The sequence below is a fragment of the Opisthocomus hoazin genome, chromosome 19 (genome assembly GCF_030867145.1).
Source record: "Opisthocomus hoazin isolate bOpiHoa1 chromosome 19, bOpiHoa1.hap1, whole genome shotgun sequence".
NCBI lineage: Eukaryota > Metazoa > Chordata > Aves > Opisthocomiformes > Opisthocomidae > Opisthocomus > Opisthocomus hoazin.
In genome coordinates this window covers 9,205,291-9,232,228 of record NC_134432.1, presented here as the reverse complement: position 1 = coordinate 9,232,228, position 26,938 = coordinate 9,205,291, and the positions used below count along the sequence as shown (strand labels likewise).

Below are 26,938 nucleotides of genomic sequence, written 5' to 3'. Positions count from 1 at the left end.
CCAGGGCGGCCAAACTTCTTGACCCTACATGTCACATCTTAAAATCTTCCTATGGCTGCGAGCCACCAAACATGTACCACACACCTCGAAGAGCTGGGAGGAGGCAGCTTGGGAGATGTGCTTCACAGGCAGCAGACGACGATGGCTCCCCGGGGTGTGCCATCACCCCATGGTGGGAGGGGGCTAGCCGGGTGGGCAGACGGGCCCTAAGGCAACCCAGCAGTGCTGGCCCCAGCCGCCCCGCTGCCTTGCCTCCTCCCAGGACCCAACTGCCCAACAGCCCTGATGCCAGCAGCACCCATCTGATACGGACCCAGCTGGGAACGTGTGCTGCAACTGCTCATGAACCGCGCGTGCCCAAGAGCCCGGTTTGGACACCCCTGCAACATACTTTGTCTCTCTGCAAGGATTATTAACGCTGGCACAGCGCTGCACCAGCGTGGCTCATCCACCCCAGGGAGAGACACGCTCTGTGCCTGGCCAGCTCACGGAAAAGACAAAGCGGGCATGGAACTGTGACGGCCATGGAGACAAGCTCCCGGTTCGCTCACCTTATCCATCTGCATCTCTCGTTCCGCTCCTCTCTCTGCAGAGATGCACCAAGGCATAGGCCAGCTCTCTGCTGTGCCCAAGAACAGCGGGATAAAGCAGAGCGGCTCACCTGCTTCAGAGCACTATGTCCCAGTTTGAGCGAGAGTCTCAGCAGAAATCTCAGAAATATTCAGCTCTGGAAAGACTGTGGTCAGCAATCAAAAATCCTCAAAAACAAAATCCCAAACATATGAAAATAAATGTTTTTGGAAAAAGAGTTTCCTTGTCATTTTACGAAAAGAAGCTTATTTCTGTAAAAAGGAAAAAAAAATAGGAAAAGCCCTACCATATTAAACAGACCCAATCTTCAGCATATAAACACATGCACAGCCAGATCTGCACTTACAGAGAAACACTGGCACCCAAGCGCATCCTGCTGCACACCCACGCTGACAGAAACACTGACACACAAACACATGGACGCTCTCTTGACACATCCCCAGCGCAGCCACCCCACTGATGCAGACACATGCCCAGAAACTCACAGCCTAATCTTAGGCATTTGCGTTTAGCCAGTATTTCCCCAGTGTTCCTGACGCTCTGACTTACTTTCATGACAGGCACTGAAGTCAGCACAACATTTATATAGCAACATACTCCTGCACTGGCTCCAAATGTTCCCTCCTAATGCGATGATAAACGTAATGGGCTTCTGATAAGATCATGTGTTTGGGATAAAAGAATACTCAAGACCTACTCCAATCCGATGACTTAATTCATGCTCACATGGCTGGGAAGGCAGCCTTTGAATAGCTGCGATCCAGGCCAGTGTGTGATCCTAACAGAGGCTAATTTGTTCCTGATTATGCTTAAGACCCCAATAAATCTGTCTGCTCGGAGCCTGCAAAACCCGAGGGAGGATCCGAATGGAGAGACTGAGATGTCTGAATTAAATGGAGACTGCCTAAATGATTAACAAAGTCTTCGGGAACTGCCCTGTCACGAGCCCTTCCGCCGTGCTGGTCCCAGCGCGTCGCAGCACCCTGCCTTTCACTGCAGCTCGGCTTCGCTGGCTGGATGACACCGCACACCAAGGCTGAGAGATTAGGTGCCCGCTCGCTTTTGTGTGCTTTGGAAAATGATGCGGGAAAGCGGCTTTACAATCCTAGTTTTCTTTAAAGGAAGATCTGTAAGTCCTACTACTGCCACATCACCCTGCAGCGCACAACGCCATGCTTTGAGGGGAGCGTTGGTGAGAAGAGGGGCAGACTATTCCTGCCCACGAGCTTCATACTTCTGAGTGACGGCAAAAAGGGGGACTGCATCAACCTACAACAGCCAAATGTGGTACGTCACCGAGTGGGCTGCCAAAAAGGAGAGGCTCTTCCTTCCTCCGGCACTGAGCACCAGCTCTGGCTCCTGATTCTTACTGCGGTCTTGGATGCTCAGCAGGTTACACATTAGGCTTCACATTTTCATAAGCAAAGTGAAGAACGACCAGATTGTGTCTGCCTACGACTGCCCTCACAAAATAAAAACTAACAGGCTTCTTCCCTTTCCGCAGTGGTGTGAACACAGCTCAGTTAAATCCGTAGAGTCCTACAGGCTCAGAGCCGGGGAGGGCAGTGTCAGGGGTGGTGTATTTCTAGGAAGCAGTAGCTAAGATCTTTATTTCCATAATGGTGCAAAATGCCTTTTCTGTTCTCTTCTCAATTACTGTGACATGAAATGCATCCAAAGCCTTGGTAATATGAGCTAGTTCTTGTCTCCACAGACATCTATAAGGCTCCCAAGACCTGGAGAAGGTCATAGTGATGTATTGGTCACGTATGGCCTGCTGTGTGGACTATGTTCATCAGCACCGTGGACTTCTCACATCAAAGTCAAATCTAATTTGAAGGAGATATGGAGGAAGGGAACATGAAGGAAATCTGATTTGTCCTCAAGGAAAGATGACTTCAAAAAATTAAAAAGCAGTTGCCTGGAAATCCAGATTAAATCTAGAAGAGTAAAATGTCTGCAGGCGTAGCACCTGGCAGCAGGAGACAGCATCTCCGGGGGATTGACAACAGATGCTGAAGGATCCTGGGGTGAACTCGTGGAACATGTATTCACTCAGGCAGCCCAAGTTTCTTTTCCATGACAAACATCTTACTGAAGGCACAAAAATGTTGGGCCCAAAGTCCCTCTCTTGCCCTTGCTTTGGGAGAAGACAGTCTCTGGTTCAGCAAAGGTTTCTGTGACATTCGGGAATTCCTGAGATTCCGTCAACCTGGAGAAGGGGGATTTGTTGGGGAAACAGATTGGCAAGACCTGGCCTGCTTACTGTTGCAGTTGGGCTTCAAGATCAAGACCGATCTTGGGACTCTTGTGTGTTGCACCAGAAAACAATGCAAACTCCATCTCTGCTTGCTTCTTAAGCTGCCCAAGCACAGTTGCAAAAGGCAGTGTTTTGTACTGAAATACAAACCCCTGCTCCGGGGTTCAGCAATGAAAGGATGCACAAGGTAAGGTGGAGGGTTGAGAAAGCACCCAGGAAGCTCCCGTCAGACCAGGTAACCCCCCATCGCAGTCACCTGCTCAACGCGAGGCTGGAAAATCACCAGCGACACGAATGAGGTCTGGCAGAGATCAGGAAGCAGACATGCAGGATATACACTTATCTCTGATAGGCAGCCTTCCACCTCATTAAAAAAAAAAAAAAAAAAAGAGAGAGAGAGAAAAAGAGCTCCAATCCGTAGCACAGGGCACATCCTCCGACGAGGCTTTTAATGTCCGAGCCGCATGGTCAAAGAGCTGAGGACAGACACTCGGGGCGGCTTCCTGTTTTCAGCAGTGATTGACATCAGCATGGTCTTCTGTGCAATAAGAACTATTTCTCAACAGGCCAGACAAAAAAAAGGAGTATTTTTAAGCTCAGCTGGTTTACTTAGGGATGTTTCCAACTGTAACAAACCTCATGCCACACAACTATTGGTCGGAGGAAAAAAAAAAGGAGGAAAAAAAAAAAGGGGGGACAAAAATGCAGAAGCATTGTCTCAGAGTAACAAAATCTTGGAACAGCGTGAGCTCCGCATTTTAACCCTCGGAAGGTCTGTCCAGAGGCGTGCAGGCCTCGTCAGACACAGCGAGGGCTAACTCACAGGCTCACCAAAGTCAGCAACTTCTGCAGAAGCATGATTTTACCACCGCGTCACTTAACTGGCATCTCCAGCACTGGTGTTTACACTCACAGATGAGAAGAAACGTATGCAGAGGTTTCCATCACAAAAGGAGAAATAATTTCAGCGCAGATCACATGAACCCGGCAGCTGAGCGATCGCAGAACCTGCTCCATTTATTTCTATGGGAGTTTCAGCTTTGGCTTTAGTGGGAAGAGAGTGAATACCATGGCCTTCTTCCAGGATATCTGCTAATCTCTTCTTTAATATTGAAGAAGCCAGAGACAGAGATATTTCCTGCTACAGTAAAATATTCGAGAGCTATTTTCCTTCCTGGATGTTCTGATTTGAAAAGAGGAAAACCATTACACAGATCTTGGGCAGACTGCTCCAAATAAAGTTACATATCAATAAATTGTGACGTTTTGCTTCAATGAAACAAAACAGACACCTTGGAAATGAAGGCAACACGGGTGTTGCAATCTAGTGCGGAACATCCAGGGGCCTCGCAGGAGGCTTTTTTCCATACAATATGACAATTGTGTCTGAGCATCTCCTCAACCGAGCAGGCGGGCATAATGCATTTGCGGAGCGCGGCTCCCTGCTAATTCAGCTGCTTCGTGGAAACACATTCCTGGGCTTGTTCTTTGTCTGGTGTGACTCGGCTCATCGGTATGATATAGCAGTCGGAGCACAACAATTATGCAATTGATCTGCGTGCTGCAGACAGATACAATTACAACTCCCTCGCAGAGCCCGGCATTGAAATTTGATATTTCACCTCCAAGAACATGAGCCTTTGTCACTTAAGTGAAAGGATATTTTCCATTGCTGGCAGTGGTAGTCAGACCTTACCTGCTCTGTGGCTAGCCAACAGGAGCCAAAGTGGCCTCTCCCCAACCCCAGGCAACCAGGCACGCTATAAAACCACTACAACACGTGTTTTCTTCACACCTAACCTTGTTTTCCTCCTTGAGTGCTTGGATAAATCAGAAAAGCGGTGCTGAGAATATTTCAGTATTTCCTCAGACTTACAGAGATTTATTAGCTAAACTTGGAGACTGTTTGACCAAAAGCCTTGAGGCTTCTGTCACACAAGGCAGCAGCCACGAGGACCACGAGTGGGCTGGCCAGCGGGGCCCTTCCGGACACCGGCCCACTTGCTCGGGGGGCTGGGAAGGAGCCCAAGAGAAAAAACCCAGAGATGCCACTCACCACGGCAAACAAACTGCTTGTCTGTGCGTGGGGTCGGATGCTACCGCAAAGGAAGGCCTTATGCTCAGCATCACCCCCTAAGCACAGCAATTTGCTGGCTGAGTCACAGAGGATGCTCTAAGGAGGGAAGTATGAGGAGCCGTGGATCCACGAAGAGAGTAACGCGTGAGGATGCGGCAAGCAAAGGAGTAATTCTTCTGCTGGGCTCTCAGTGTAGCTGTGTCCTAAAAACCAAAGCAGGATTGAGCTGGGCTGGAGTCCCTGGCCTAGGGAAAAATGCAGGCAAATACCACTCCAGCCCACATTCTCCCCCACAAAAAAGCATCTGTCCTTTGGATTTCGCTGCCCAAGATGCCTGCTCTCTCTGCTCTGCGGCTCAGCTGGCCCTGCTAAGATTGCACTATTAACGATGACAGTCTGAAAATCACTTTAAGAGACTTTATGACTATACTGTTATTACTAACTTGCCAAATGACTGCTTAGACATCTTAGAACATGCAGCCACGCTCCCATGAGCTGCAGGAAACAGTCAGCTTCAAAGTATTTGCCTTGAGCTGAAGGATTCACACAAATATCATCTGAATGGCCCCTGTCAGTAAATTCATTGCTATGTGCTATGAAATTCCGCTATAGAACCTCAGCTCCTTTATCGACAGCAATACGCTTTCCCAAGCTCCGTGGTCAATGCTTCAGTCTTATTGATGCCCTGTGAGATGCCGAGCTTCTCTTGCAAGGTGGCTCGGGTTCTCCCGCGCTGTTGTTCCACTGAAAGCCCTCGGCAGGGTCAGCCAAGGCCTATTTACTGCTCGTGAAAGAAGGCGAAATCCCCATTCGTGGCTGTGTGGGGCCGCGGTTTCAGCAGTCAAAGCTGTGTTCCTGCACAGGGGTCTGAGGCCGGGAGGGGGAGAGGATGGGAGCGAGGCGCGCTCTCACAACCTGCCCACAATGAATATGGATGGTCATCCATCAATTTATTTTAAGCACATTACTTCTCTGTCAGAAAGGGAAAAAAAGGGAAAAGAAAGAAAGGAAAGGAAAGACATATAAAATTAGGTTTGTGTCACTCATTTAACACTGCAATTTCCCTAGAGGATTATGCACCAAACAGAGATAGCAAGCTCATGAATATTAATCATTTCCCTGAATGCAATGCAGCCCGCCAAACAATAAGATTAGGGGAAAGTGCTATGCTTAATTTATGGATAATGGGAGACGTAAAGGATAGAGCTCCCACAAAGGTAAGGCTCACAGCTGGAGGGAGAGGCCTCGGAGGAGAAGGCCAGATCCAGATCTGTAAGGTAGCAAAAAAACATCTGAGGCCAAGCAGGAGCGAAAGAAAAGGTGTTTAAGGATCACCGTCAAATTAAAATCATACTTCTCCCTGAACAACCACTGGCGAGTAATGCTTCAAACATGCCAGCAATCGGTGGTAAACTCAAGAGCTAGATATATTTATTTTCTCTCTTCCTCTGCTCTGTGCCTTTTCTTTGTATTTTACATCCCTGAGGCCCTGGTCCAACAAACCACGGAGACGTGCGTCTAACCTGAAACATTCACGTTCCTCAGCGGGGCCACTCACATGTGGAGGTTAGCGGAAGCGCTGCCCTGTTTTGTTGTAAAAAGGCTTTAGCGAAGAGTCCCTTCTAAGCCAAGGAGATAAAGTGTAGCAATAACAACACCAATAAGATGCGACTGAAAACCCTATAAATTACCAGGCAAACTTCAGAGTAGATAGAAGTTCTGAAGCTACTTCCCAGCTGTGTTTCAACGTGTCTATCAGTCTTTGCTCATCTCTTTTCACATTACTTTCTCTCCCCCCTCCCTTCTTTTTTATTGATCTCTGCATCTTTTTTATTATATCCTTCTCTTTCTTCAGCACTGGCGAGCAAAATCAATGCATAATGCACATCGCACCCAACAAAAGGAATGCAAATGAAAGCAGCGCTCGTTTTCAATGTCTGCACATGTATCTAGACGCATGTGTACAACGTCGGTGTGTGGGAGAGCGCGCACCGAGGACAAGGTGCTCAGCTGCTCGTTAGACACCCATTTCTCAACGGTCCAGTGAGAACGGATCAAGTGCTTAAAAGCTCTGGGTCCCCACAACTGCAAATCATAACTCTTACGACTGGGGCCTGTTTTACACAGGACATGTCAGCCTGAACTTGGCTGAGATCCGCAGTAATCGCAAAAATCAGTTATCCCGGGAGTAATCAAGAGCAAGGTGAAAGAAAAGCAGCCAAGAGGTAGGAGAGGGGTGCATCAGTCACAGCGGACACGACTTTGATGCGCTTGTCTCCTCCAAAGCAAAAGGCAACGTGAAACTTCCCCTGTGGGACCAAATTCTGTGCAGAGGAGATAAAATATGCAAAATCCACTACGCAAAGGGAGAAAAAAGTAGAGATGATAAATTTCAGTATGGGGAAGGGTGAGTGTACCGCAGAACTTAAGAAAGGAGTACTGCCAGATGCTTTCATTAATTAATTAATTAATCTCGCTGTCGCTCTTCAGCATGTGGCAGGAAGAAAACGCTATTAATCTTCTCTGTTTTCTGTTGCTCGGCTTTGTGTTCAGAGCAGGCCAGGACAGCCTGACAGTGAGACCACACAGTTTTCTTCCCTCCCTCCTTCCCCTGCGCCCCTCCTCCCGTGGCAGAGCAGATTGATCCACTGTTATCTCATTAGAGAGGAAAGGAGGAGGGAAAACAAAACCAAGAAAAAAAAAAAAGAAGTCTAATTTTATTACAGGCACTAGCGCAAAGTGTCTTGAGAGCCTTGCGCCATTTATTCAAAGGGAAGTTGGACTGCTTAAGAAAACCCCATAAACCTCATGATCCTAAAAGGCAAAGGGAGCAAGGGAGGCAGAGGGACACCTGCAAACAGGCTGCCTCCATCCTTGGAGAGATCCAGAACGCAGCTGGACATGACCCTGAGCAACACGCTCCAAATCTGAAGCTGGCTACAACTTCCAAGCTGGCCCTCCTTGGACCAGAGGCCTCCAGAGACTCCTTCCAACCTAAATTATCCTGCGATTCATGGCTCTAAATGTAAAGCTTGATGGTGTTGTATTTCTCCTCTGTCGAGTGAGGTGAATTGCACAGTCTCTGCTTTGGAAGGAAAAAGCCTGCCTGGGCTTTGCTATCAAACCTCCTGCTGCAGAACCCCCTGATGACACCCCTTCAGCTCTGCCTTCGCAAACAAAACGTTCAGTGATTATTTTCAGCCGTGCGGGACCCAATCCTGCAGACAATTTGTGACAAGCATTGCATTCACTGTTGTGGTTAGATTTGCTGAAGTCTAAAGAATGCCTTGTGGTAGTTCAGAAACATGCCTGGAAGGAAGCCTTCGCAAGATCAAACCCCGAGGCCCCCCGTTCAGCAAAGCCTCTGAACATGTGTTTGAGGCTCACTGAATTCTTTGGTGAAGAGGAGTGATTCCTGGGGCCCGAAAGAGCTACATAAGACAACAAGAACATCACTGCAAAAATAACACTGTCTGAAATAATTACTTATTGCCCTACAGGATTGTAACATGTGTTAGCCTTGTAAACATGGAAATAAATTACACTTATTTTTCTGTGCTCCTCAAACAGGGACCCAAGCATTCTGTATTTTCCAAGAAAGCACCCCACCAGTCTCAAAGAAGACTTTTGTTTGGCTAAAGGCAGAAGATCCATTCTGGTATTATTAGGTTATGAAGAACACTGAATTTCTGCTCTTTTTAATTATTTCTTATTAAGTAATATGTACAGCCACTTTCTTCCCCAACATCTTTATGTTTTCTAGTGAGATTTTAATGCTTGATATGTTAAAACAGAATACAAGTCAGCACTGTTCATCTGTCTGAGGGATTAGCCAGCAGCTTCCCTCTAGCTCTTGATGTCCCAATTCTTGGTGGCCCAGCACCCATAAAAGCCACAGGACCTGCAGTACCTTCTCCAAGCCTTTCCGAGGGACGTGATGCAGGCAGTGTTTGCCCAAAATCAACAGCAGCTGGTCTACACTTGCAGACCCTGCACGAGGCCATCACCGCCACAGCAGCCACACCACCACAACTGTAAATTCACCCAATAAACCATTCGTAAGGTCTGCGGCCATGCACCTTTCCACTGATACAGCTGACTGGATTCACCTATGTGAGTCCCCATGTTCAGTATTTCATAAACCATTTGATTTCCTTTGCTTTTGTAACCCAGGACCTGGGCAAAACCATGAACATCCAAAGCCCATAACAACCAACCAACTTTTTACCTCTGGAATTCCCCTCTCCTTTTCAACACAAGCAAATCTGAAAAATCTCTACCTCTATAACAGCAGAGAAAAAAATCTGTGTATATGTTTTAGTTGCTTCATTTTCTAATCATACTGCTGTCAGACAGGCTTCTTCCAAGCTCTTCACCAGCCCTGCTGCTGGTCCTGGAGATGAAGGTGTACGCAGGCACAAGGCAGGCTCCTGCGCTCGCCTGGCCGGCCACCACGTGTGGCCCGAGGCTTGGGACACCCCACTCGTACGCCTGTCCATGCAGTTCGGAGCACGATGCTGCTCCTGCCCAGCCCACACAACCCAGTTTCCTTGAGCACCAGTGCACACAGGGGAGGACCTGGGTCATGTCCAGACGTAACACTGGGACGGGGTCAAAGTGCAGACGTGGACCAGGAGCTCAGACCTGCTGCGAGCAAGGCGATACAGATGCGACCATACAGCTCCAAGCCGAACCCTCGCTGGACCCAGCCTCGTGCTGTGCCTGACTTTTGGAGAACCCAAAACATTTGCATAACTGTTTATCTCACTTTCAAAATATTATGACTAATATCTTTCAGTGCTTGAGGCTCTAAGGCAGCAAGTTACTTGAAACACAAATGTAACTTCAAGACCACCAATAGTCACAATTAGCCACGACCATAAAGACTCTCAGATTTCAACAGAGCAATTTACATACGTAAATATGTAAATAAGTACATCACCAAATCAAGCCTCAAGTCCCACAGCGTGGGATGCTGAAGTAAAGATGTAGCCATTACGACGAGACAAGCAGTCCCCAGCTTACCACCCAAGGGAAACGCGGCGCCTGTGAGGTCCTTTCGAAGTTGCTCCAGGGAAAAGAGCTAACCATCCATTTGCCAAAAAGAACAAATTCCAGTCTTGCCAGCATTACACTATCTGCTTAGGGCTGATGCCCTGAGCTGAAGGCATGGGATCCCTGGATGGGACATAGTATTTGCTTGGTCAGCTCTAGATAAGGAGTCTCACAAAACCTCTTGAGGAAAAGCCGACCCTTTCTAAACATTAACTGTGGTTTCAGCAGCTCGGCACGTTTCATCCTTCCCCAGGCCTCGCTGTTTGGGAAATGCAATCCCACTACACAGGGCAACCCCACAGAAGGTGCAGGGTAAACTGGTCTCCATTTCCCTCCTCTGCCCCAGCATTCCTAGAGAGTTTAATAAATATGTAAAGCTCACAACTGCAGCCCTGCTATCCCTGATAGCTCTAGCATCTTCCGGCCATTGTGCTTACAGGTTTTGCTAATCAGAGCAAACCAGGCTTGCAAATGAAATCTGATTAAGTAGTTTTCACCTCTGAAAAAAGGGGATTAGCTAGACCTTTGATCCTCAGATATTGATTAGCAACTCAAAGGAGGTGTGACCTCAGCTGGACTTGCTTCTGGTCTCAGTCCCTTCCCCTTTCACTCCTCCTCCTGGTTACCAGAAAAAATCAGTTCATGTCTTCTCACGTAGCCAGATCTAAAGCCTATTGAAGCCCCTGGAAAACCACCCACTGACTTCAATGGGCTTTGGATCAGTCCCACAATGGCTGACTTAGCCTTAAGTCCCAGGCTGTTTCAAAGCCAGCAGAACCAATTTCCCATCAAAATGACCAGAAGCTGGGAAGATATGTTCGCTTTTCAAACCTACAAATTCCACCTTTTTTACTCTCTTCCATGACAACTCTTCAGCTGGAAATGCTGAAAATACTGTTGATTTCTTCCTTCTGCTTTGCGTAGAGTTGTCGCCCACCATGAATGGAAGGGCTCTGAGCCAGACTTACCGATGCAATTGAAGGATAACTCCTGCAGGCAGAATAGGGAGCAGCCATCGCCGTTGATCTTATTCATATCATCACATTCTTCCCCCAGGTCTCTGTGGGCAGGGCACACACATGCAAAAAGGAATCAGATGGCAAATGGCATCATCCGGTGACTGCTGTAACCCCTCTGCAGAACCCCAAAGCCCTGAAAGCCAGTTTAGTGGCTTTGTGTGCTGACCCTTAAAATAACTCTCCCTTTCTCCTCCAGCCCCGACTTTCATCATTCCTGGTTCACAAGCTTGCCTGGCCACTTCTCTCCTGCACATGTGGATACCACTTGCTGTTCTCTGATGAGGATATGAGCAACTTCCTTCATAGCTGGTGTGGCTGCAAGTCAGCAGGTGGGGAAAAAGAGAACAGGAATCACTGAAACTCTTTGTATTAAATCTGGAAGGGCCAGACAGCGACCCCAGCATGGGAATAACAAGGCACAAAGCCTGGTGCTGGGCTATTCCAGGTGACAGCACTCAGAGGAGAGCAGGCGGTGTTGGGGACGGGGTCCTGCCTTCTGCCAGCCCGCATGGTTGCAGCGGCGCATGGGGAGAAGAGTGCGAACCAGATGAGAAAGGGGCTGCCACAGCTGCGAGTGGGGCCACAACCAACCAAGCTGTGACACAGTCTGGTTCCTGCTCGCTCCAGAGGCAGCTCAGCTATTGTTCGACGCTTACTGCAAAGCCACAAGTGATGTTTGAGGAATGTGCAAACATAACAGTAGGAGAAAAGTTATGGAAAGCAAAATTAATCTGTCTTTCTCCACCTCTCTCTCCAAGACTGCCTTGGATTCAGATATCGTTTGATTGTTCTCTTTGATTTCCCTGCCTGTTGGGCCTCATCCTGCACATACTTGCTGCCAGGTGTATCATCTAACAGAGTTGTACTACGTGATTGCTGATCACCATTATTTCAAGAAAACAATACTGGCTGGATTAAGCACTTGTTTGTTGTTATTTCCATTATTTAAATAATTATCTAATGCCAGGAAGCTTTGAAGCAGGTGGCCATAAGGGCCAACACAGTAAAAGAATAAACCCCAACATAGCTGTGAATGATTGTTTTACATTTCCAGTGGTCTGGGGGTTGGCAGTTGGTGAGAGGGAGGAGTAGACTGAGAACACACGACTGCCAGCAGAGGCCAAACCTATCGCCTCCAAATGCATCCCAGCTCCGGTGGTCGGTCAAGCAAGAGGTTGCAGTGGGAGCCCGGCCCAGCGCCTGGCAGGGGCTTTACCCCGTCCACCAGCTGCCAGGCACATGGGGCTTCACGTGCAAGCACAGCATCCAAGGCTATGCGAATTTTTCCAGTGCTTACTTCAGGTTCATATAGGAAATGTCATATACGTGCATAAAGATGCAGATGCACAAACCAACAGCATAAACAGCATATAGCGTACTTTCATATCGATCCTGCTGTCTGGACTCCATTATCTGTATCTCTGTCTGTATCTACTGGTGCCAGGATAGCAAAGCCTAAGTTCCAATTAAATGTCATCATCCTGGTAATCATCAAGCCCATGAGTCATTATCTACAGATGAGAGCCCGCCTAAACTAAGGAGACATCAGAGGTCATCAATTTCTTTGTAGTCTCAGATTCTGGCTGAGTAGATGTGCCCAGATTTATCTGTTTGCTTGCTCCAGACTTACATTTGGATAATCCCGTCTCCACAGTATCCACTCCCAGAGATATACACAAGCGCGGGGGAAGGCTCGCTCTCCTCCGTCCCGGAAACAATGACGACCTGGTACGTGTATGTGGTCCCATCGCTCAGCTCCCTGCGAGATAAAAGGAAATAGTAAGTGATCGGTACAACAAAGACAGTAGCAAAGGGCAGAGAAGGAGGTGCTGAAATGGGGGCTGGCTGCCAAAAAAGCAAGTTTTAGTTCAATCAGGCCCTCACAATATTCCTACCTCGTTCTGACAGGATTGATTTTTGGTCGGCTATCTTTTACTTGTGAGCACAATCAACACTACCTATGCCCATGCTTGATTTACGCACAGCTCTGAAATAGGTCCAGCTCTTGACTGTTCGACAGCTAAACTATTTGCTGATGAAAATCAGGCAGCTCGGTGTGTTGCTGCTTACACCTACACCTGCCGCAGAGACGACATTGCCCTGACGCCGTGGCAGCGTACCAGTCCTCGCCACGAGCAGTGGGAAGCGGGAACCAGACCTGCGCTTCACCGTGCTCAACCTCGGACACTTCTGCTCCCGTCTCGCCACGTCAGGGACAGCGTTACCTGTCAGTCTGTGGCACAGCTCATTTAAGGAACTTAAAATACCCCGCAAACACTAATTACTTCCTGAGAAGCCCTGAGCTCAATCCAACTGCAGCTGGAGCCAGTAGGGATTTGCCTATTGATTTAAGGCAGGATTGGACTGGGGATGTTTCAGTAACAGATAAATAAGTTATCCACTTTGCATACAGGTACTAAACCAGTAGAGTTAAAAAGAAGATTTCTTCCTCTCCAGAAAAGTGCAAAAAATAGGATCCCTACCACAGCACTGGATCATGGTATTAGCATTGAAATATGCACAGAAAGAATTAGCAAACTGTTACATATTTATGCAAAGCCATAATTACCTAAATCCTGTGCATCTGTAAATGAGGAATACTTTTTTATATGCAATACAGAAATAATATAAGCCTAATATAAATGTTTAGCTCTTCTACAATGTCTTTTACATTATCAGAACTCAAAACATTCCACAAAGAAACTCATTACCATCATCCTCATTGTGCCGATTTGTAAAGCCACGGAGTGGCGAAGGCAAAATGACTGGCTCAAAGTCATCAATCAGGCTAATTGCAGAGCCCAGAACGCAACCCAGCTCCTTCCTACCCCACGCCAGTCCTCTGCTTACTACGCGCACATTGCCCCAATTACTGACAGTAATATACATGTCTCTTCGTCACGGGAACTTGGTCAAAAAGCGTGTATTAATGAAGTGTGTACTACGAAGAGATGTATCTACTACACAGAGCAACAAAGCCATTGAAGAAGATATCAATGGACTGTAGTTACTGAAATCTTCAAGTTCGTGAAGGAAGTGTCTCCTTACAACATTCATTAAATTAACAAGCATGACTTCAACTCCAATATCGCACATTATATTTTACAACAAAGCTGTTTCTCATGGATACTGTGCCTGCAAAACAACCGTCATTGAAAGAATCGCACGCCAGCAGCGCTGGGATTTGAGTCTTTGTTACCGCACTTGAAATGGGTCGTGAAACCCAGTGGAACGAAAACACAGCACAACTGGCTTTCTCCTTGCTTCCTCACTTGGCTACCGTCAGCAACAGTCTGTAGCTCCCGTTAGCTAAATTTGAGGACTCAGGTAGCACAAACAACACCTTCATTCACCTACAGAGTGGGGAGACATCTACCCAGATATTGGTATGAGTGTTTATTCAATCAAAGTGAAAAATATCAAACTTCAGCCCTTGCGACCTGTTTAAAACAACTGTTTTAAAATAAAAAAAATTATAGGAAATAAGTGGCAAAACACACACTGATATGTAGCACTGAGGGTTTCCTCTAGATTTCACTCCCGGATAAATCCACTTATTAAGACAGGAAGTTTCTACTATACACTGATGAAATCAAAGCAGAGGCAAGCTTTGATTAGTAAAGAGCAGTTATTTCTCAAGTTCCTTCTTCAAAACCATTCGTAAAATATTTAAGATTAACAAGTATGCTTGCAGAAATGTGGATTTTGTCACTGGGGATCTGCTAACCACAAAAAAGGTTCAACTCTTAGAAAAGACTGTTAACAAATGAACAGTTGGGGCAGCTATAACAGCTACAAAATAAATAAATACATGCTGCTTTCTGCTGCCTTCTGCTGAGATCACAGATGTGAGTGCAAAATAGTAGTTTTCAGATTCTGACTTTTGGTGTGATTTCCACCCATACCCACGGGTGATGGGCAGGTATTCGGGTAACAGCAGCAAGTGTGCCTCTGCGAGCGTGTTTTCGGACGTGGGAGTGTTTGTGTATGTTTGTGTGCACATGTAAGCAAATGGAAAACAGGAAAAGTTCACATTTGTTTATTTACAGGGCGGGAAGTTGGCAGAACATAATGGAAGAAGACACAGTACTAAATTAAGCACGAGAGAGAATATGGTGTTTATGAATTATTAGGTGACTGGAGATGAATGTGTGTGTGGGTGAACAAGACAGAAAACTGGAAATGAAAGTTATCAGGTGGGGAGAACTCTGGCGTATTTAATTGTATGGATTGTGAATAAAAAACTTTGTCTGGGAAGAGGACCCTGAGGCCATCAGAGCAGAGCGACTGCTGGCTTTGTGGCAGTGGCTTTGGTCTAACCCCGTCACTGGCTACACGCTGGGGGGGGAGACTTCCAACTGCGCCTGCTGCTCAAAGATGGAAAACTTCTGGAGAAATGATAGGTCATGACAGGCGACTGATCCGTATAGATTAGTGACACAAAAAATAGGCCATTTCTTGTGCAAAAAGAAGGTGAAGAAAATATCTGACTCCTTACGCATAAATTCAGGTATTTGCACAGCCTGGCTTCCCTTCTACACAGTTTGGGTACAAAATAGCTATTGAGTTATTTACGCTCACGACACCTCATGAGCTATGAATGTAGTATCTCTGTCTTGGGCTAAAATACAGAGAAAGGGAAGACAAATGCCTGGATTCACATGGTCCCTGTAAAGCACCAGCAGGACTGGCAGCCAGCGCTGCAGACCCACGCTGCAGCCACGGGGCCAATCCTCCCCACCCTCAGCCCGGCTCCCCTTCGGGCAGCCCAGTCAAGAGCAACCTGGAGCTTCACAGCCTTCCCCATGCTGGGGATGCAGAGATGGCCCAGGCTGTCCCACCCAGGGCAGCACCGGCAAACCAGCCGTGCCCAGGGGAGGTCAGAAAAGGGGGCACGGGTGCACCAGAGGTGCCCTCCAGCATCCCGCAGTCAGAGCTGGAGATGTGCCTGCACCGGAGCACCAGAAAGCCACCTTAGAAACTCCAAACTCAAGCCACCGCGCTTTCAGCTCAACCTGGCCTGATGCAACTAGTGGCAAAAAACCTGACTGAGCTGGATGTGGCACTTCACATCTCAACAACTGGAACCTGAGACACTTCCATCCTCCTGAACTGTTAAATATATCATATCGGCAGCAGCTGAGAGTTTTAGCATTCCTCCACAGTACCCACACTGCGGAAAAATATAGCTGCTAAAGGGATGATATGTGCAATACTTTGGGCAGTAATCCAGTACCATAGAAAGGGAGGGAGGAAGGAATGCAGGAACGACGAGGGGGGGGAAAAAAAAGCACAAAAACGAATTTATTCTCTCCTATACAGTTATGGGGCACCAAGGTCAGTATTACAGACTGTATCTGGACACGTCAGCAAAACAAGCTCTGCTCCAAGCGGTGATAAAAGTGTGATTTTTGACCATTTATTTTCTCTCCCGCCTTCCCTCGGCGCTGATGGCACACTAACAGCGATATCGTGCTCACACACGCCGGCTTCGTACGATGCTGCTTAAGGAAGTGAGACAGAAGAACATCTTTAACATTAAGCATGTGAACAAATACCCTTTGAAATTTATGTCTATGGTCTTTTAATGACCTTTTCGAGAAGTGAGTAAGCCGCATTGATCGCTGCAGCTTCCGCCCGTGGGGAGGCAGTCTTATTAAAAAGCAATGACTCAAGCCCTCTGCTTAAAGGGGGAATTAGGACGCGCCGTGTGAAATACCACGAGGGCAACTTCCCTGTCTGCTGCGGCGAGTGACAGATCCAGGGTCAGAACTATAAACCCCTCTAATTCTTTTCCTGTTATTACAGGGGAGGCTGGGCAGTTGACTTAATCTTGCTGTGTCCCCCAGGCAAGGGACCTCTGCTTTCAGTTTGGGTGTTCCTGTAAAACTTACAGGAAAATTTACACCTCTGGGAAGTAGTTTTCTACCCAGATCAAGGCAGGTTTAAAGGATCATTGAATTTACAGCAGCAACACGCATGCCCTCGAGTGCCAGCAGATCTGCAAGGGCTGGCACTGCCCCAACCACATCTTCCCTGTGCCCACCGTAGGGCTTCAGCACCCGAGGACACAGCGCGGCACTCGAGACGCAGTGAAAGCACCGAGGGAAAGCAAACATCCCATGCCTCTCTCCCTACTACTAAGGCATATATGTTTTGTGTTTTTCCTACTACGAATAACAGCAGGGAGGGTTTCTATACAGCAAAGACATATTTCCAACAAGGCTGAAAATATCCTTAAGGCTGATGTCAGGTTCTGGCTGCATCCCCAGCAGTGTGGCCAGCGGGTCAAGGGAGAGGATTCTGCCCCTTTACTCTGCTCTCATGAGACCCCACCTGGAGTCCTGCGTCCAGCTCCAGGGCCCTCCACATAAGAACAACATTGACCTGTTTGAGTGAGTCCAGAGAAGAGCCACGAAGATCATCCGAGGGCTGGAGCACCTCTGCTGTGAGGAAAGGCTGGGAGAGCTGGGCTGTTCAGCCTGAGGAAGAGAAGGCTGTGGGAAGACCTTCTTGTGACCTTTCAGTACTTTAAGGAGGCTTAGAAGAAAGCTGGAGAGGGACGTTTTACAAGGGCCTGTAGCGACAGAACAAGGGGTAATGGCTTTAAAGTGAAAGAGGGTAGATTTATACTGGATATAAGGAAGAAATCCTTCACTCCGAGGGTGGTGGGGCCCTGGCCCGGGCTGCCCAGAGAAGCTGTGGCTGCCCCCTCCCTGACAGGGTTCAAGGCCAGGGTGGATGGGGCTCTGAGCACCCTGGGGTGGTGGAAGGGGTCCCTGCTCATGGCAGGGAGGTGGAACCAGATGACCTTCAAGGTCCCTTCCAACCCAAACCATTCAGTGATTCTATGAAAACACAAGTGGCCAGAAAGCAATGAAAGCAGACAGTTTGCCAGATATTTGAGGAAAAGACGACAAGGTCTTAGGCATCCCCAGTAAAGTAATGGCTGTCACAGGCAGTGTCATGTGAAACAGACAAATTCCACACCTCCAGCATCCTCATTAAGGGCCTATCTTTCTTTGAACTTAAATAGCCACCAAACTCTTGAGCCAAAAGATGTTTCCTGGACAGCGCTCTGCAGCTCAGAAGGAGCCCTGGTCTGCCAGCAACAGCCCTGTTTCCCTCTAACACCATCACCTTCGCTCTTCTTCTCTAGCAAGGAAGCCTTGCCGAGCAAAACAGGAAGACTCCTGGCAGCAAACAGCAGTGACCCCACATCTTCACTTGCTGCAGTGCTTTGGATCAGCTGCTCAAGGTGGACTGAATACAACCACACGTGGAAGAGCTGAAGGTCTACGCCATCTCCTGTCCCGTCCTCCACAGCCTGGACTTCTCCAGTTTATCCCCACACGCTGCTCACAGCCACCGAAACACCCAGTGTCATTTACAGAGGTGTTGAAATACCCCACATACCCACTAACTCAGTGAAGAAGTACTGCATTGCTCAGACATGTTTGAGCCTCCCAGCCCTGGGCACTGAACTGGGGCTCAACCTTTCTAGATCGGAGGAGCTAACACCACTGTCTTCATTGCTACTTAGCGGGTTATTAATCTGCGCTGGGTTCTACCCCTCAGCAACACCACCACGGTGTTCGCAGGCTCCCCCACCCTCAGGTGCTCCCAAAGCAACTGATAAAGAGTAACCCAGGGGATGAAGTCACTTTAGAACAACCCGAATAGATCTGCTCCCCAACTCCCATCCTTCTTTCTGCACTGCCACTGACCGCACAAATATGACTGTTTTCTTCTTTTATCTCCTCTCTCACACACGCTCTCCCTCACCTTGCCTTTCCTTCTTTTAATAAAAATGGCATGAGAAGCACGGCAGAAGATAATGAAGAGAATTCCTGCCCGGCTCTGCAGTCGGGAGAGAGGAGGGGCGGGATGCTGTAAACAAAAGAAGGACGTCAAAAATCCCAAGCTCTTGCAACGGGCTGTTTTTTCAGCTGTGGTCCGGCCTCTCGCTGTTTGGATAAGCCCAGCAACATGGCAGGTGCAAAGGCCCCAAAACAAGTCTCCTGCCTCTGACACCGAACTGACTCAGAAGCAGCCTCGGAGAGGCTTTTCTCCCTGCCCATGATGAGACAGGTCCCAACAGGGGTGGTGGGTTTGGTCCGTGCCCTCTGGCTTTTTTATGATCTATTTGTTTACAAGCAAATCAAAACAGGGTACCTGAAGTACTAAATGAACACTCCTGGGTTGGATGGGAGAGTGGGGACTGGACGGTGGATTTCGGCTCCCAAACCCAGATTAAACCTGAACTGTGTATTTCCGAGGAAGAACGACAGAGCAGCCAACGACCTGGACAGATCATCTCAGCTGAATACCTGGTGGGGTAGGTTCTGTACCATGAGGCTCTGCTATCGGAAGCCCAGGGTCTCACCACTGAACGCAGTGGCATCAAGACAACTCTCAAACTCCACTTTTGCTTCTCATTGTATCAGGAAGGTACTTCTGCTACCGCCTAAACCAACCACCTTACCCACTTACGCAATGCCACAGAGACCCCACCTATTTGAGATTGAAGTCAAAGGTTGAGGGATCCAATTTGTTAGGAAAAGGAAAATCTCCTCTGCTCCGTGAAATACTTCTATGAAGCAAAGTCACCAACTCCCATAATCACCACAAAATCAAAACAGGCAATTAGTCTACAGCTCTGCTCTCGCTTACACTGGTGTAAATCTTAAGCAACTTTAGAGACCTCAGCAAAATACTCCAGGTTTAAATCACTGCAACTCAGCTGCTCGTCTGTTCCTCTGAGTTGCAAACGTGTGCGTTGGCTGCTCAGACCTGCTCCCTGCCTGCACGAGATGCCCTGGCGCAGGACGACGCGCCTGCCTGTAGCACCTCTGCTCTGAAACCCAGGTCCTGCTTAGCACCTTAAACACATTTGGTTTTGAGTATTTGTATTTTTACACAGACCACTCTCTTCTGTCCTCTGTGCAAGAACCATAAGTTTTTTAAGTAGCAAACATATAGATATATATCCAACTGATTAACTCCAGCAGACTTTGATATAATCATCCAAGTATTTGCCCTGGTAACAATTTAAAACATGGTAGCACATTTAACAAAAAAAAAAAAGTTTGCAGCCAAGGCCTTAAACATATTTCTTGGTTTTTCTCAAAAGAAAAAAAAAAGAAAATGTCAAGAGACAATTTTCTACTTTCACATTGAAACAAAAAACAACGACAAAAACTATGAATTTTTAAGGTGGATGATATAAATGGAGGATCTAAACGAGGCCGGGTTACAAATCCTGGGATAAAGTAAATCCTAGAGGCCCAGGCCTCACACGGGTGTTTGCAGTAGACAGGCAATGTCACGGCAGCACACAGGTTAAGTGTCGGAGCACCTGGTTGCTATTAGCAGCATGGAAGGAGGGGGAAAATCTGTTGGGTTTGGTTCTTCACCGCTGCGACCAGACCCTAAGCTGAGACGGGAGAGCTCCTCCACACGAAGCTCAGCTGCGGCTACCGCGGAGGGAAGGCTGCCATGTTCTGACCGAGGAAGAAAAGAGCTGGGACACGAAATGCAGAAAGTCCTGTTTCCAACCGGTGGAAGCCAGCACTCCTCTGTTGATTTCAAGGGAACGGTGCCAGTATTCACCACCTGAGGACAGTGCTCCGGTGTGTCAGTGCAGCAGGGAGAAAACAGTAGCACGACCGGCAGGCAGGTTAGGACAGGTTAATTGCTTTAAAGGCCATCACCGTCACTGGCGAACCTTTGCCTGTTGCATCGTGCCTCGCGATGAGCACTGCCTGATTACTCACACCATTAACGACATCCTGGTTGTGCCACGGCTTCTCCGTGCAGGATCACCAGCAGCAGCATGCATGCCAGCTCCAGCGCCGGCTCAGACCATGCTGCAGAAGAAACGCCCGACACAAACCCTGCACAGGGTCTGGGAACCCAACAGCCACCCCTCAACTTCTGCATGTCGATTAGCCTTTGATGGGGCTGGGGGCATTTTGGCTGCTACCCTCTTCATCAGGCTCAGCTCCCCCCATGGGCAGAAAGCTCTTCCCAATTTAGGATCATCAACTTGGCAGAATAACATTATTCAGCTTCTCTGCATCCAGACCTGACCTCCAGGATTTCCTTTCAACAGCCCTAAGCCAAGACCCAATTTTCAGAACTTAATACCCTCTTGTTTCTATGTAATCCCACCAAAATGGTATACAGAGCCATGGGAGCAGACGCTCGCGGTGCCTGATCCAAAAGCTCCTGAAGCCAGTGGAAGTTATTATGTGCTTTTTCAGTAGGGCTCAGACTGGGCCCCAAGTGAACACAGATGTTTGCAGTTTTCTCTGGTTTCACCTCTACCACCCCTGCTCACCAAAACTCCGCTTTGGAGGGTCAGGGTGTGGGGGCTGTGGCACTCCCAGGGCGATGCTCCTCGGGAGGAGGGAGGGAGCCTACACGTCCATGGGCATCTGCGCGAGACGTAGGTGCTGTCACACACACCGCACAGTAGAGCACACAGAGATGGGCGAGGAGATGAGGCGACTATGCTAAAGGAACATTTTGTCATTTCCCTGCTTAGGGGCTCTGTGTTTTGCCTTAAGCCACTTCAGATTATGAGAAATCCTACTAGCTGGTCTCCAGTGGGATCTTTAATGGTTTAATAACTGAACATTACTGAACATATTTCCACTAGCTTCTTTCTAAAATCCCATCATGAGCTAATTTCCTCTATTGTCATTACATCTGCAACTGGTCTTACATTTCAAAAAAATCTGTACCGCTGTGAATAACAGATCTCGTTTACTACACTGAGCTCTCAGGGCCAGTATTTTTAGTACTGGCCGATAATTTGGGGTGCCTGAATCCAGGGACTCTCACTGGGGTAGACCCTGCAGAGAAGAACAAGCTTTGTTTCCACCTTGTCCCTCTTATCACAAAAAACTCCAAGAACACGCTGGAATTCGGGCATCAGCACAGAGATACCCAATGTCACTATACCTCCAAGAAGGTCCTGGCCAGAAACACTCGGATGGAGTTTGGGTGAAGCACTCACACGACGGGTGCCTTGGGCCCGCAGCAGGCTCCGTGCCGTGCGTGCCACACAGTCCTACACCTAACGGGCTTCTGCCTCTTCTGTTGCTGTATCCAACAAGGTATTAAGGACAGCACAGGTACTTTAGTGTTGCTGCAGTGTTGTTTTCAAATCCCTGCCTGTTTAAGTGTAGTTCCACATTTAACAGGGACTTGGAATTTATTTCCTAGGAAAACATATTAAAATAAAATGTCCAGGAAATGATCAGGGTAGTAGTTCAGTAGAAGTAGCTGAAAAAAGCTGCACTGGCTGACACTGCTGATAAAAAGGTAGGTAACACATTTCATGCTTCTTCTGCGGTATTTGAGGCTCACTCCAAGTTTTACAAGAGAGTTATTTTTAAATTGTTGCATAACACATGTCTGTCCAATATTTCTTTCCTCAATCAAGCAAAGAAAATGCGTTTGTTATTCCTGGGAGATTTCTGGTGCTTCTTATCTTATTTAGAGCCCAAAATAAAGATGCACACAAGAAGGCAAACATCAGAGAGAAATTATTATCCATGAGATAATGCACAGCCTAATTTACCACATATCTGAGACTGTTTCACCTGCAATAAATTATTTTGCCCAGCAGGAAAAGTCCCTTTTGACCTTCATTTTTTTTATCCTGCAGCTGAAAATTCTGCTACTACTTCTAGGTCGTGAGTTCAAATTCCACCCTGGCTGGGAGTGATTAAATATACCAATTTCTAATAGTATCTATTTGGTTAATAACAGGACAGCAGTTAACGTTCACTTTTTTAGGGACACTGGCATATGGCTACATTGTAGTCTGCAGGTCTGATCTCTCTGCAGCCTCTGTGCATTGCCCAAGAGGTTCACTGGAGACGTGAATCCAACTCAGCAGCAGTCCCTGGGGAATCCCTGGCTGGAGCAGAGCTGGCAGAGCCGATCCTGAAGCAAAGTGTCATTCCCCAAATGGGGCAGCCACTCCTGCCTGGCTCTTCCCAAGCCCTCGAGTCGTTTCTTTGAGAGGCAGCTGGGGGGCATTCAGTGCAATTCCATGCTCCAAAGATAGACCTAGGCTGAAAAAATCCTCTGGGCTGCCCTGTCTCAGGATGACAAAACTGTAAAGATTTAAACCCGCCCTTACCACCCTCTTCTTGCATCATGTGCGGCCGAGCCAGAACAGGAGCTATGGATTTTGTCAAGAGCCAGCTATAGTTACAGCATTACATAAGAAACCGCAACAGCGAAGAATCACAAATCTATCACTACAGCTGGCACCAAATGGCATCTTTGTACAGGCTTAGCAGAAAAGCTGCCTACTGAATGGGCACAGACCGCCAAATTGTTCTTTCTCTTCTCCAGGGCAGGGTTAAGGCAATTTGGCAGAAGTTGGTAAGGGAAAAAATTGCTCTATCTTTTCTGTGTGTGGGGTCAGGAAGCAGGTTTTATTCTTTCACAAAGATAACCTGGCACTTTTTAATGAAGAAAGCAAGAAAGAAGGGAAGCCATCAGAACATGGCTTCCAGCTGTCAAGTCGCATCAGCCAAGTGGAGATACATCATCCATGAGAGCAGCAGCGCTACCAGCCTCTACCATTGCATTGTGAGCCCTTTGAAAGAAGGCACCTGGCGTGTTTCTTCTGTAAAACGCCCGGCATGCTACCGGCAGGTATAAATAATAACAACTGCTACCTCGGTATTCAGCAGCACAACATCTGTGAACAAAAGACACAGGAACCGTAGATGGAAAACCAGTAGTCCTCCTCTTCCTGGCTTACCGAGCCTGCTGCGTAGAGCAGGGGTATGTGCTGCAACCTGGCACAGGATTAGTTACCTGATGCGTTATCCCGGCCACCTCCCTGCCCAGATCCAGCTCCCTGCTGCCGTGCAAGCCAGAGGCGAGGCCACACTGCTTGGGAAAGGGAAGAGCTTCCCCAGGGGGAAGTTGGTGATGAGGTTGCTGGGTGCAGGACTCTCCTTCCTACCAGCACTTCGCCTCTATTAGGGTCAGATGAGACTATGACCAGTCTCTCGCTGTTGGAAGGGAAGGTGTGGGACAGGCAATCATCCCCTCTTTTTCTGGTCTTTCATCATGAGAAATTTCCAGGTTCATTAAGCAGAAAGAGCGCAATCAATACCTGCTGCACGAGGAAGGAGCTGGCAACGGAGCCAAGGCCAGAGAGGCCCTCGGAGAGGCATGAGGACAGACAATGATCACCAGCACCTCCACTGAGCTCCAGGACTGCTACGCTGTCCTACACCAGCTGAAGATTAAACTTCACAGCTTTGCCAAAACCGAGCACAGGCAGCTCCAATACACTCGGAGCTCTTCACTGATATGTGGAGGCTTTTGGACAGCGAAAGCACAGTCACTGATCCAGCTGGAAAACGAAGGTCAGAAAGGAGCCACTGAAACATTTACTCCTTCATGCAAGGACTCTGGATGAAGAACTAGGCATGCTAGTACTGTACCTGAAACTGGAAATTATTGGGGTAAGAGAAATCCAGTGGCACAGAAGGGTGCTTGCTTCTTGGGAAAGCTCAGAGTAGCACTGTCCACGCAGCTCTGCAAACTAATGATAGGGAAGTTCATAGGAATGAGCAAGAAAGCACGAATAAGAGTAAATCTGTTCATGCTGAAGCTTGGTAAAAGTGTTTTTACTGGAGATGAGCTGTAAACTTTCATATGGGTACAGATAGGGATCTCTAATATATTACTAGAGAGAAATGATATGGCGCATTGTGTAATTATGGGGAAAAAACCTCCTAGACGCAGAGTAGAGAACAACTGCTTTTAATAACGGCAGCTCTCTGCTACTGCTAGATGTGAGAGCAGGCATCAAATACTTAAGGACTCAACAAGAGACAACACTGTTTTGTACTTGCTTCCAGTAGCTGTAATAGGTTGGATTGAAAGAGAAATTTGAATGGAAATTTGTCTTTCAGTTATCATTTTGAGGTTAACTAACAAATATTTGCATCAAATAAAGACCTGAAACCCAAACGCCCAGGCTCAGTCACTGCAGAGGAGGATGGAGTTACTATGTAGAAATGAATAATTTACATGACTAGATGTCTCGAAATAGTGCATATGTTGGTATAAGACAATATTACACATGTAGGATCAAGAAATTCAGAATAAGATGGGAGCTCTTCATTGCAAGTGAGAGGGGAAGAAGCAGTTGGTTGTACTTACTCAATTGCAAGACAACTATGAACGATCAGTGGGACGTATCCACAAAAAATGCGTATGAGGTCCTCGCACGCATCAAGGCAAGGCATTTCCAGGTAGCTGGGTAAGCATTCGTGTACAAGGACATCTGGAATACCATCTACAGTTCTAAACCCTGTTGAGAATCCAGATGTGTAACATCCCGATATCAGACAACCTAGCAGCTCTTTCAGATAAATCTGGGCATGTAAAGCACTTTCTTAACATTTCAGTCCTATCTTAGATACTCCCCAGTATTTCCTGGCATAGCAAGAGCGCTTTGGCATGGTAACTGCGGAGGAGGGGTGAGCAGAAGATGGTGATAATATGGGCTTCAGCTTTTGGTGTCGGGAGAACATCCACCCAGCGATCTGTATCTTGCCTGGGTGGAAATATGGTGTTAATTATCTTCATGATAGATGGATCTGGCAATTCATTTCAGCTGCTTTAGATCATACATTCCTCTGGCTGGTAGACCTTCAGAAAACAGAGAAATAGATCTTCAAGATGATGGAAGGAATGCCATAATAAGGACAGATGTTGCCATGAAATTTTAGTGTTGCATTCAGCAGGGACTTAGGTTTACATATCATCATTGTGATATTCATATTTTTCCAGCCTGTCGCGCTGGGCCTGTGTCATGTAAATGCAGTCCTCCTGCTAAGTTCAGAGGCTAAAAGGCACACCAATAATTGGCTAGAATGCATTACTACTCATTATGAATGGCCACTGCTGATTCTCCAGCCTCTCTGCCCGTTTGCACTTGTTGGAATTTACCAAATATTTCACACACATTCCGACTTAAGAACCAATTTCCGTCTCCTTCAACCACTCATCATCTGAGGTTTCTGACAAGTCACTTACCATATGGCCTTGCTGCGGGGTACCGGTACAAATGGCAAACGCATCAATAATGCAAATTTTGAAACAAACAATTGTTTCAGATAAAGTACAATGCTAAAGTACATGAAACGCTAAGGACCCACGAACAACGCCACAGCAGCCCTCCAGCTACCTGCAGCCTCGATGACGGCAACTTCCCAGTCATTCTGCAATCACAGCAAGAAGCCGCAGTGAGATCTGCATTCTACCATCTCAGGTGCAGAGTTAAAGCACAGTAAATGACACGGAGTTTACAAGCTTAGCACTGAATGGAACTCCAGACTATAACAAAATATTTAAAAATACTGTACTTGCTTTACCAACTGTACACAGATGATGAACAGTCCCCTCCAACTATTACCAAGCAACAGAAAAGGTTTAGCCATAGAACATCAGTGCAAACTAGCCAAAACCAAGAAGACAAACCTATTCCCTATATAAGAAAATGCAGGTTTCTCTCTCAGTCTCTCTTTTTTCTTTCTTCCTCAAGTATGAACACAGTAGCTCTAGGTGTCACTTAGGTACTAAAGCTCTCGTCAGTGTAGGAATGGTTCAGATGAATATACCACAGGACAGCACACTTGCCTCTCAGTGATGTTCCACTCTGCAAAACCAAAACTTGTACCAGGGCTTCGTGCTGGGATTCTTTCTGAGGCTATTTCAGTCAATGCCTTTGTCTTGAAAAAGCCTGCAGGTTAACACCACAAAGACAACTCGATCCATTGCCATCCACCACATTCTGAGGTTTTATACAAAGCCTGTGGCAGCAAAGTTGGGAACATACCCAATTCTAACAAACTTTTCCAGTTATTCTGACAGCTTTCCAAAGCT

General features: G+C 47.3%; 1 protein-coding gene across 1 annotated transcript in view; it reads right to left on the bottom strand.

Annotated features, from left to right (window-relative positions):
• Positions 1–26,938, bottom strand: part of PAPPA (pappalysin 1) — a 183,148-nt gene that overhangs the window by 78,653 nt on the left and 77,557 nt on the right. Inside the window, exons 8-9 of the mRNA XM_075439777.1 lie at positions 12,633–12,761; positions 10,952–11,043 (exon numbers count right to left, since the gene is read on the bottom strand). Coding sequence (XP_075295892.1) covers positions 10,952–11,043; positions 12,633–12,761 — 221 coding nt within the window. The remainder of the gene's footprint in view (positions 1–10,951; positions 11,044–12,632; positions 12,762–26,938) is intronic.